The 12,636-nt window shown below is 34.1% G+C and overlaps 1 protein-coding gene across 2 annotated transcripts in view; it reads right to left on the bottom strand.

The window, feature by feature from the left end:
• Window positions 1-470: 470 nt before the first annotated feature.
• LOC148172453 (neurotrimin-like) overlaps window positions 471-12,636 on the bottom strand; it is a 63,066-nt gene continuing 50,900 nt past the window's right edge. The window contains exons 5-10 of one of the 2 annotated variants that reach the window (XM_088038467.1): window positions 8,878-9,006; window positions 8,685-8,822; window positions 4,708-4,857; window positions 1,281-1,355; window positions 1,140-1,232; window positions 471-1,022 (exon numbers count right to left, since the gene is read on the bottom strand). In XM_088038467.1, the coding sequence (XP_087894593.1) occupies window positions 892-1,022; window positions 1,140-1,232; window positions 1,281-1,355; window positions 4,708-4,857; window positions 8,685-8,822; window positions 8,878-9,006 (716 nt within the window). In that variant the 3' untranslated portion in view covers window positions 471-891. The remainder of the gene's footprint in view (window positions 1,023-1,139; window positions 1,233-1,280; window positions 1,356-4,707; window positions 4,858-8,684; window positions 8,823-8,877; window positions 9,007-12,636) is intronic. The other variant, XM_088038468.1, reaches the window with a different exon arrangement.

Below are 12,636 nucleotides of genomic sequence, written 5' to 3'. Positions count from 1 at the left end.
AAATAGTCCGAGAATATTCTGTAATGATAATTTTCAGTAGCAGCACTTGTTGAGTAACACAGATATTTACATATTGTTTTTGTCTTGATTGTAAGCTTCAATTTTTCTGTACCGAGATGGAGTGAATTTAACAAGTGGTCTTGTCTATTTTATTTTTCGTAAATATCGTCAATTTGTTATCACTGAACTAATCAAATTTCGATTTTGACAAACTCGCATTTAAAACTTGCTATTGGTAAACTTAATCAGTAAATTGCCTCAACTGTGGTCAATTGTGTGGGCGATAAAACCGTTTTATGCTTGTTGGTCTTTCTCTAAATTAATGACATCCTCATAAATCAATATTTTGAGATTGAAACAGTCATGTGGAATATTCATATTGGTGAAATCCAGAATGTTTTCCAAGTCACGCATCAAGAACTTGATTAAATTTTGTTCGTGTTGTGAGGAGGATTAATTGAACCGAAAGCTCAAATTAGAAGATTTTATTAAAAGAATTACAGGTTTTTCAACATAAGGGTACAATAAAATAATTTCAGTCTCAACTCTGTAACAGTCAAGAAATTTATATGTACAGAAAAAATATACGAGTTTTGCTTAAAAAATATACACGGTGTTTATTTACTACAGAGAAAGCTGGGGACGCACACACGATGAAATTATTTACAACAATTGAAGATGACTTACATTTAGCTGGATGTTTCACCAAACAAAACGCCTCTTCAACTACATGTTGTTTATTTACAATACACAGAGGTGGCAACCCAAGTTGTTATTTATGTTACAGGTGAAACTAACCGGAATGCACATATTACTGGAATTCTCACAAAAATAACCCGAGGTCAACGTTATATTACATTTATATTACAGTTTTCGTACCTCACTGTCACTTCAAGTGAAACAAACGAGAGCAACAAGCCACCAGGAACTCGACCAAATTCTCACTGCTGACGAAAAGAAGAAACTATCGTGGATGTTGTGGTCCTGGCTCGTTTCGCTGGGGTTGCTCCGTAGACGCAGATCTATGAGAAATATAAAAATTAAAGTGGCGTAGTGGCGTTTACAAGCAAATAAAAAGCTCAACGATGGAAAGGAGAAGGAAAAACAGACATAAATTCGAGCGTGTCTCGCACATTTACCTCTTTCTTTTGTTGTTTCAGGTTCAAATATTTCATTGGTGCCGAGGTCTGGAGCTGGTTCTTGAGGCCGACTGCGTTGTTTTGACGTGTCTACTTCAAAAAAAGGACGAGTAAGGATGTTTGGGTGAGTTAAGTTGTTACCTTTCTCTAGTGATAAGTTGATGGGAGCAACTGTTGTGGAAGTTGTGGATTTCTGCGTTGAAGGTGATGGAATGTCTGTAAAGTGGACAAAAAATGCTTGAAAACCGCCACTGTTTACTTAAGGTTTGATGGAGCTGATACGTCGTTTTTGATATATCAACGTGTAATTAAGTGGCAATTTTACTTAATATTTACATTCAGAACATTAAGGCGATTAGATCATTTTCCTTAGTGTGTACCTACACGCATTTGTAGGTAAAAAATTCAGAGGCTCATAAAACTGCCAACAAAAAATAAAATGCACGGAGTTATGTAGATTTGCGTGGAATGTAAATAAAAGAAAAAGAGAAAGACCCAGGTCTAAAATTATTCTAAGCATGGGAAAATGTTTTATAATTTGTAAAAGCTAAAAATGGTGAATGTGCCAGTTTACTTTTTTCTTTAGTACGGAGGGTACGTGCTTCAAATCTTTTTTACCTTTTGATCTAATCGTTCAAGTTTTTGATTCAATCAAACGCCTGGTAATGAATTGGTGCTTACATTTTAGCATCCATTTCAAGCTTCAGTGGCAAAACAGAATTGAAACTATAGTTGTTTGCTTCACTCAGCGTAAATTGCTCACAATTTAATTTTCAGTTTCTGTTTCATGACTAAGACCTTCGACCTGTAGTTATTTGTACCGTACGGACTATTGTTTCTACGACATAATTGACTGCCATGTTCTAAACTAGTGTTACGAATGATCACATACTGAATTTGCTTCATCGATTCGACTCTATTATATTGCGTAAATGTAAAAAATTGTTTATTATCATGAAAACCACCAAATTTGTTGGGCAATATGGAAAACTAGTGGGCCAGTACAATTAAATTATGCGAGTATGTGATGGGGAAATATTTCGTTACGGCTAGTTTATTATGAACAGAAGTACATTTCAATATTAGTGATACATATAGTTCTGTCAATAATTTATTATTATTCTCTAATTATTACAAGCGTATTGCTATAATACAATTTCGTATTTAAATAACGAACTAAAATATTCTGAATAAATAGTTAGATCATTATTAATAAATTTTCAGTTATGGTTGGGAGAGTGCATTAAATGAAATAACATTCATTTGATTTTGTTCTATTTACTTTTGGTTTTTCACATTGGTTTTATTAGAGTCTGTTCCTAGTTTTCATGTTATAACAAGTTAATGATAAAATCGCTTGATTTTGACTTTTCAAAGTTTCCATTATTGTAATTTTTCCGTCAAAAATATTTTTATTGTAAAATAGGATAGAGAGAGATATTTTCAAGGCAATTTTAAATTTGAACTGTTGAACAGACTCAAAACCGTGGAATAAACAACTTGAACCTTTTAAATATTTTTTGCTATCTAATTTTGATGTTAAATTCGGGTAAATATTTTTTTAGTGAAAACATGCTGAAATGTGTTGGAAAATATTAATTGTTTTTACATTTTTATTTGAAAAATATGCCACTAAAAATACAATAGAATTTGTATTGTGGAAAAATTAAATGTTTTTGTGAAGCAGCAGGTTTTAGATTTTGTGTAATTTTTGGAAGATTTTTTTTTCCATCGTTTTCTATCAATTCTTCAAATTATTTGTTTTAATTTAATTTGATTTAGGTTTGCCAAATTAACTTGTCTTTTGAAATGTTTAGATATTTTGAGATTTATAGATTTTACAGATTTATATATTATGAGAATATATGACTTTCCCCTTTTTTAAACCCCGTTTCATTAGTCAAAACGCGCCAGTTGTTTCTCTTGATTTCTAAACTACTCGATTAATGCCCATACAATTAAAGTTACAATAGTGTCCAATCCAAGCCTGTTTTCCAGTGATTAATCGTGACCTCTTCTTAGAGTCCTTTCCTTTAATTGTGCGTTTACGTCGGTCATCGCCGTTTCCTTTCATAATTCGGAAGCGGACACGGAAGGTTTCCGTTGCAATTCTTTTTTATTTTCCAACACCTCACGTTCCTTTCAAGTCAGGTATAGTTCGCCATCAATCTGATAAAGCGACTCATAGAAATCGAATGTACGATTTAGTATGTGGTATTGTGAATTCGCCTCTCACCCTCTGTCAGTGCCGGTGGTGAAAAGAGAGCCTTGGGGGAAAGAGAGGAGTCTTTTCCACATGTCAGGTGCATGCACATCGTCTTAGCAGACGCATGAATTATCATTGTAGTGAATTCGCGTACGTCGAGGCGATGATCAGCAGATGATATTTGAACGGAGCTTTCGCACGTGGATCACAGGATTTGCTGGCTTTGGATGTGTTTCAAGAGAACTTGCGTGTGACGGGCAACGAATGAGGGATTTACTTACGGTTTTGTCTCTCGTGTTTAATATTAATTCCTAATTTAGCTTTTAAGCTCCAATTACCTACATCAACAAACATCGTTGACAAACCGAAGTATTTCCCATGTAGGAAATCTCCACCTGATTAATACAAGACTTGTATAAACATGACTGCTATTTTAATTATGTGCGGAAATGTAATTGCATTAATCACATTAACAATGATATGTTAAGAAGATTACGTAGCAGCTGAAAAACCTTATAGGATCAAAAACAGCTCCACATTTTCTAATTAGCTTCCAGATTCTCTTAATTGTAATTTATGAAATGTATTGAACTGGAAAAGACAAGTAAAATTACGGGGTCGCTCAAGCTTATTTGCTTGTTGTCCCGAAAGATACTTTCCGTTTCTTAATTATAACTGGGGGCATATTCTCCCCCATAATACTGCAAAAAGCTTCATGAAAGCTTCCATTTCCATAGATTAAAACGGATAAAAGTCACCCTCGTGACATGGCATTTGTGCACTATTATGGTGGAACTCAAAACAAAATTAATGAACTCGAGGGTCACTCTTTTCGTGATTTTTTATTACATGAGACTAAACGTGATACAGGAAAAACGTAATTGACAGCTCTTGAGTTGAGATCCTCTTCAAATTTCAACACAGACAGAGTGGGGACATATTGACAAAAATTTGGCACTCATTAGAAGAGCGAAGAAGCTTTTTAGATTTCTCTCGGATAATAGTGAAAATCTCCACTATCGTAAAAGTAAAAGCGTTTAGGAAAAACGAGATTCAGAGTTTTTTTTCCACGGGGCTAAACAATACCTACAAATGACTAAATTATGAAAAGCCCTTATGTTGTTTAGGAAACATAAAAGTTCGATATAAAAAAAGTGCGAAATGCTGGAGCCCACAATTTCAATCGTAAAATGAGTTCTTGGAGTGCGGCAACGCGCCCGCGATATCCTAATATTACTATTATTATTATTATTTTGGTCGTGTTTCGGCACGAAAATCGTAAAACGTTGTAAATATGTTATGATAAAAGTCTTACGAGATTTAGAAAGATAAAAAAAGCATGAGAGACGAAATTATACTTACGATAAAGCTTTATGGTGCCGTCTGTTTCTCCAAGCGAGTTTTTCGCCACACATTTATATGATCCATAATCGGTGAAGCTCACAGATCGAATGGTCAGTTTCATGTGTACCTTGTAGGCGTTATCGACTAATACGGGTTCGTATTTTGCCCCTGCAACGAGAAAATTCCCATCAGAGTAACTCAATGTGGTGTATGTGGCGCGTAAAAAATATTGCGGTTTTCGCCCTTAAATCAAATGAAAATTGTACAAAGTTGTAAAGTTTGATAAATAGATTACACTAGACACATTCTTAATATATGATCAAAGTTGCTTCGAGCCCTCTTATCAAAGTTATGTTATTTATGGTGGGATAGCAGCTCACATGCAGCGTAAATGAATATTGTTAAAGTGGCCGGTGTATCGTTAGAAAGTTTTAAGGGTGCTCCTAAGCTTCTGCCATGATTGCTCCTCAAGATTGGCCGACGAACGTTATGTGAATGTTCGATGTGTCATGAAATTTCGACCAATCTTGAGTTGCCCCGCATGAATTGTTCATTAACGACGGTGCTGCACAATCGTTTGAAATATTCATAACAGCAATTCGCTTCCAAATTTCTTCACATTTGGTGGATAATGGGAGACGATAGTGGAACGAGAACATCGTTGCCGATAGATGACATATTTTTCGGACGATAGCGCCACGATACAAATTTAGAGACGTTTTCACATCGGAATCATAAACGATCTTTCTCAATTGAGAGACTCCTTGATAAAAGCGATGGACGACTTTGACGTGCTTTCATCCAATAAAATTTTCATTACGTTCAAAGTAAGAAAGTTCAAGGGTTCTAATAACGACACCTCTGAAAAACTTATTTTTCTATTTTCCTGGAATTTTTGAGGGCAAAAAATGTAACGATTTAACAATAAAATGCTTTAAAAAAAAAAACAAGATTAGTACACCCATAAAGCATGAATATAAGTGTATAAATTTAACGCCGAGGATGTTTTATAAGCATGGAAATATTATCGTGGTTTTATTAGCATGCTTGTACATCCACTAATATAGCGAGAATTTTTGGAGTTTGCGATGCAGTTGCTGACCTAATTGTTCTTTTTGCGTTGTAACCCTAAGGCTGAGGTTTATTAATTGAAACATTATTGTAAACTTGAAAAGTAAAAAAAAAAATAATTAACTTAGGTAACTAAGCAAACTGAGAATGAACAAACTATCCAAGGGTTTAAAAATCGGAAACTTTCTGAAGCTCATTTTCTTAAAGTTCTCTAACTAAACTTACATTCAAAACTACCGTTCGGAAAGTACCAACCTGTCACAACTGATTATTAATTTAGTAGAATATTATTCTAGTTTGCGTCAATATTTCACAAATCGTGAAAAACTGAGAAGTTGAGGAAACTTCATTACAACATTCAACTTTTTCTTTGCATTGTAAAAAGGCAACGCTTTTTAGCAACTGATAAAAGACAATTCCACCATCCATAAGTTTAAAATATATCGATTTAATAGACGTACAGTATTAGCTGCATCGCAAAAACTCTTCGTTTCCGTATTCTGAACTTCAAACTTTGAAAACTGCATGCTCTCAATGCGTATCTTCTGTTGCAAGGAGAAGTTTGTACAATTCTATGCTCATCGATTCAGAAAATTGATCTTTAAGTTCTATGGAGTACTTAGAGTAATAATAATTAAAACGATAAATATCTTGGTTCGTTCTTGCTAAATGTTATGACATGACGTCGGTACTCGTAGCGAATTTAATTTTGAAACGTTAGCTCGAAGCAATAATTTGAAGGCACCACACGATAACGCTTGATGTTATATATGTGTGTAACCTGCAGTTTAATAGAAACTTTGACCATGCGATAACACCTGAGCGAATCTCATTTTCATTTAAAATCTGGTCGCGTGTCCAAAACTTGGTTTAGTAGACGCTGAGAAATGATTAGCGTTAACACTGCAGCATTTCCGCTGAGTAGATCTGGTATTATAACAAGATATTCGCTTGTTTACCATGAGATTTGCTTGTGTAACATATTAGGTGTTTCAGGAATTACTGAACCCTTCTTGTGTTTACCAAACTACCTGCTTTACTGACGTCTTCATGTGACGAATTATAGGATCCGTTCCTGAAAATATTTATCAAACTAAACAGCACTAATTGGCGAAACGATAAATCCAAACACGATGAGTTGCTGTAACATTTCTCCAAGTTGCGTTTTTCTGATCAAAGAACAAGCCGTCTTTGGTTAATAATTGGTGAAGTTTCCACGTAAATCACGTGAGATCAGCAGAATTTAATATAATTCGCATTGACGCTCCGCGGCTGAAACTACTTGATACCGACTCTATTTTCTTAAGGGCTGAATAATTCAACGAATTGCTTTAAACCACCGGAAATTTATTTTCTCTATTCTGAGATTACGTCATAAAATAATTTCCATTACGTATCGAGAAATCAGTTCGGCTTTGTGGCCACAGTTTTATATCGACGATGGTGCTTTATAAAGGACAAGTTCGTTTACGGTTTGTGTAGGATATTGTAAGGAAGAATAAAAAGGTTTGTTGAATAAGACCTCTGGTAGACAAAGCTTTTGATTTGGAAATTGTCTCTGATGGCGACTTTTAGCTTTTTACTTATTTTGCCTACGGAGTCCCTCAGCTTTGATACTGCATTTGCAAACAGCGCTTTAAATAATAAGCGATTTACTTTGATGTTAGTTCTGCTTATATACAAATTTGTTATAACAGAAGATTTTCGCTCGGTTACATCTATTTAATTGCCGCTTATGTTGCTCCAACTTACCGTAATTGTTATGAAGCAAATAATTGTAACAACTTCATTGCATAGATTTTTAATGACAACGCAAATTTGGCAAAGTTATTCTTTTTCAGTTAAGTTTAGATCAAAGAATATAAAAATGTATGAGAGACAAAATGATTTTAAACGCAAAATTCTAGGAGCTTTAAAAACAACTTCTCATTACTTAGTTGTTGTTGGTATTGTAATAGATTCTAATCCATTATTTTGTTGGCAACACACAAAACAGTTAATGTTTCTAAAATAATGGAGTTAATCAATATCATTTCGTGTAATACCATGCAGAAAAGCAGCTTAGTATGAAATGGAGCATTGTCGAGGGTAATGAGCTGTGTAAATGTTTCTGAGATAAAAGTAACTGCATCCTTGCTCAAATTGTAAAAGCAACTATAAAAAGTGCGTTGTTAACACGAAACTAAAGAATGAAATATCCTACTCATTATAATCCTGTCTATTTATGTGATGCCAAATTTCGTATCGTATTTGGGTTCTTGTAACTTTTGTTTTTTTACACTAGCTGCTATTATTATTTCAATTATACGGTAATGTAATACTGCTTTTACGCAAAGTTACAATTAAATGAAGGCAGGTATAGGTTAAATGTACGCCTATTAAAATCAGCGAAATATTTATTTGATTTACGGTTATTGCATTTAATATCAATGCGTTTTTAGGAACAGTCATTTAATTATTTTCCAGTGAGTCCTTTTATGGCGAACAAAAACATGAAATTACAATTCAACTTAATGAAATGAAATACATTTTTATTATTGATGACGCAAATTTAAAGCATAATATCTTTTCCGAATAAAGCGACCAAACACACAATTGTACAAAGTCGTGCAAATTATATAGAATATGTTGTGGTATTGTGAAACTTTACTAATACAAAAGAGTATCAAAAACTCATGAAACAAACTTTTCTTCCTGCGTATTTCGGCAAGTTTTTACGGCATTGTTGCATCACCTTTATAGGCATTTCATCCAAGACTTTTATTTCTTATTACGTCATGTTTTTCGAATCAAATGTTGTAAAATTAGCATAAACCCGACGTTCGCATATGTCGAAGAAATTTCAATATTTTTTCCATCAATAATCGCTGATGGTCAACAATAGCTTACTCTCATCGACACGACTTGCTCCTGTGAAATATTACCTTCTGAAATAATGTTGCCATCATCCATAGTCCAGTAATTAATGGACCTTGGATACGCTTCCGAGTGGCACTCCAAAGTTATTTGCTGACCCTCCATAGCTCCGACCAGTTGATTTTGTATCCAGATCATTGGTGGAACTGCAAAATAACAAGTTTCTAACTCAAGTTCTCCATTCTGTTCCAATAAACTTACAATGAACTCGGAGCATGATTCGTTTGCTGACAGATGGTGGAACACCGTTAGATGCAATGCACAAATATGGACCCATGTGCAGACGATTCACCTTGCTTATATTGAATGTTGTCCCATCGATGCTGGGAACTGCAAGAAGCAACACATTATTACATATTCATTGGAGCGGAACAGCCGATAAAGGTTTTATCGGAATTCCATTTAGATTCGTATCGACTCGAAACTACCGATGTTCCAATAATTAGATGAGCACTTCAATAAATTTTATAGGTACTTATCGGGCTTTAGGTGTCTATTGTGCTAAATAAATTAAGGACAACTCAGACTGTTATCAGAGTTTGGTAATGACACGATTATGAAGCTGTTCAATCGATTCATTGTTTTAAAAAGATAAAGTCACAAATGTACCCCTAACGAGGGCGAAAGTTACAGGTTTTCGCACGAGTGAGAATATTAATGCGCCAAGTGCAGTAATTATAGTTTGTTTATGGTAACAACAGCTCCTGGTAAGTCCAGTAATAAAATTGAAGTGATGGTGTCACTTTGATACACGAGCATGTGTGTAATTGGTGGGCTCTACACGCACGTACGTGCACGCAATCCACCCTCACGCAATTGCAAAGTGTTAAAATATTATCTTGTTATCGCCTTCGCGGTCTGCAATAAATTACAACGATAAATTACCGGCCAGCATTTAAATTTTAATTAAAAAAGAGTTAGAAAGAAACTGACGATTGTACCACCTATTAACAACAGGCAAATTTCCGGGCGTGAATATTTCAAACCCTTGCGTTTCAGAATTAGATATTTGTACCTTTCAACGAAAAATATCACGCCGCCATTCTCCTGTCATAACTGATGCGTCTACGGTTTCCATTAGATGATGACTAGCTCTTTTGTAATATATGTGGAACACAGTTAAAATTTCTAGTTGATCGGATTTAAATCCAATACGAGAACGAAGTTTTTTCGTACATTTGGCATGTATTAATTTCGGGATTCGTTGGTGTTTCATCTGGCTTTTAGTTGTGCCGATTCGCATAGTGAATGAATGCACTTAACCGATGTACGGATGCCTAACGTTTGTTCGAATCGACTTCAAAGGATCAAAGCAGCACGAGCTCTTAGCCAATTGGATAGCTATATCACGCTTTTACATATCCAGAAACAAACAGACTCTGTGTGATCATTAATTGTAATTACATTCCTACGCAACCAGTTACCATATTGCTTGGATAAAATGAAAATATATTTGTATAAAATCGACACATTTTTTCTTTAACTAAAGCCGGGTTGACCACTAATCATGCTTAATTAGAATTCTCTGCAATAGCCATGAGAATAATTATAAACTCAACAGCCAGATTTTGCTGTGATTTTTTAATATTCTGCGCATAATAAACTAAAGGATTCAGCGCTTTAAATAAATACGTACTTTTTACTATAGAAATGGTGGATGCGCCGGGTCAAAATAAAATATCTAAACCTTTATAAATATTTTCAGAGCGGTAAATTAAATTCTGCTTCATCTATTTTCAAAGACTTTTTTATGTTTACATTTTGCTTTACATTTACTGGAACGATCTAGTTAAATCAAAAATTCACCTCACCAGATAAATTGTGCTAAATGATTCAACACATTGTTCATTCCATGCGACTGTTAAACTTTGGTTGGGTAATACTTCTAGCTCTAAAGTCACTCATTTTTTATTTATGCAGCAAATCTATTGCATAAATTACTTTCTCAACGTGTGAGCTTTTCTTCAGCGTACAATTTACATCTACTTCCGAGTAAACTATCACATTTTCCAGCATTTCCAATATTGAACGTGATCATTATAAGTCTTCTATATTTTGCGGAAAATGTGACATAAAAATCTGTGGGCTGGAAAAAATTTAGTTTCTATTAAAAATTTAAAACCATTCAATTTGTGATGTGACTCATAAATATCCTAAAGCGAGCGTCATAAAAGTATAACCAATTAACGTTCCGATAGAATAAATATTGTAATAAGCGTTGTTTGTAGTGTGCGATTTATTCACAAAACAGATTGAACACGTGAAGTATAAAAATTATAAATGACCACGTTTGCACAGTATTTGTTACCGTCGTTGCTTCCTAATAAGTACTTTTATGCGTGGATGGTTAAATTTATTTACGTAGTAAACCTGCCCATTTCGAATTGAATAAAATCAGGTTGGTCTCACTGTCGTTCTGTCGTAGGCAGTTTTATTAATTCTATTGTTTTCGTGGTAATTTATTACTTTTTCATCTCAGAATAATGCTTCGTTCAATTTCCCTCAATTTATTAAAATCTGTTTATACCAGCTGTCGCAAGCTGAAAATAAGACCATTGTTCAAGTTTTTTTGGACTCGTCGTTTATTCATGCAAAGTGTAGTTTCCACATAGTAAAGTGTAAATTCTAGCAATTTTTAAAACGATTTTTATCCAATTTATGCACTTTATAGTCATAGTTTCCCATTTGAAAGATTTAAGAATTCTCCAAACACAGTCGTAGAATCGAGGTAGTGCACATTTGCAGTGCATTATAAATGGTGCAGATTTTACAAGTCCTGACATAATTTACGTTGTAGAAAAATATGAAATCTAAAGAAGCTCTAAAATGTACACCCGATTTGTACTTCTTTCAAGTTTTAATTGGTTTTCTATATTCGTCCGTTTTGGTTCGTTCTAAAACACCTTAATGTTGAAAAGGAAACGTCTCTTTACAAAAAGGTGTAAGCTGAAGGACCAAAATAATTCAGTAATAAGTGTCTTGGAGATGGCCCATCTGGAGTTAAGAGGGTTGTTTTTATGTGTTTTATGTTTTATTTCTTTTGTGTTGGGCCCAAGCTTTGGCCTTTCTTAAATTTGTTCATGTTATGGCTGCAATATACGTTAAGTTTCTTCATGCAAAATGGAAATAAGATGAGTATAAGATTTCGTTTTAGTGGAAGGTAAGCGCAAAATTGATTCGACGATACGAATTTAATTAAACGCTTCTAGTTAAAGTTTTTATCGCGTGTTATGGCGGTTGTTATGGAACATTCCATTTTTTCCCGTACAAATGACCGTTTAGGGGCTGGGAAATTAAAAACTTTATGATAATTAGAAGAGAATGAAATTTCTGTTTCTGCAAGTGAAATAAAACGATTTTAATAACATCGTTATTAAAAATGAATTTAATATTTGCATGTAAGGTGTTTTCTTTATTTTCGCTCAATCTACTAAAAGCGTTGCAAATATTAAATTTAATGTTGTGAACTTCAAACGAATCGAAGTAAAACTTTCTAGTTAAGTGAAGCAATTACGAAAACTCGAATTTTATTAAAATATCCATTTTGTGAAAAACCGTCGCTACTTTACAGTGTAATCTCTTAGATGTTACGGTTATAAGCATATTTTAGCTTATGCTAATCCGCATTCTAGCTTTTTAAACTTACAGGTTTTTAACGTAAATACTGCAATCCGGCTTGTTGTTTAAAATCTTTTTATAAAACTACATGTACGAAATTCATTTCCAAGTAAAATGGTTCAAGGAAATGAATTTCACTTTATACACATGGAATTATTAGGATGGCTTAATTTTGACTTCCTTTATGTAGCATTTGTTCCGGTCAAATAGATTACGTCATTTGTAATTACGACTTTGATGGTAGTCCTTGGGAAGAATCCCCTCGTTGGAAACCATTTATTTGGTAACGGCAAATAGATAATAAATTGTCTGAATGCGTGGTCAATGTTGCGTTACAGTTTG

Source organism: Gnatocerus cornutus, chromosome 6 (genome assembly GCF_029298725.1).
Source record: "Gnatocerus cornutus isolate USDA-ARS CGAHR chromosome 6, icGnaCorn1.1, whole genome shotgun sequence".
Taxonomy (NCBI): Eukaryota; Metazoa; Arthropoda; class Insecta; order Coleoptera; family Tenebrionidae; genus Gnatocerus; species Gnatocerus cornutus.
The sequence above is the reverse complement of the archived record's forward strand: the minus strand, read 5'-3'. Positions and strand labels throughout refer to the sequence as shown.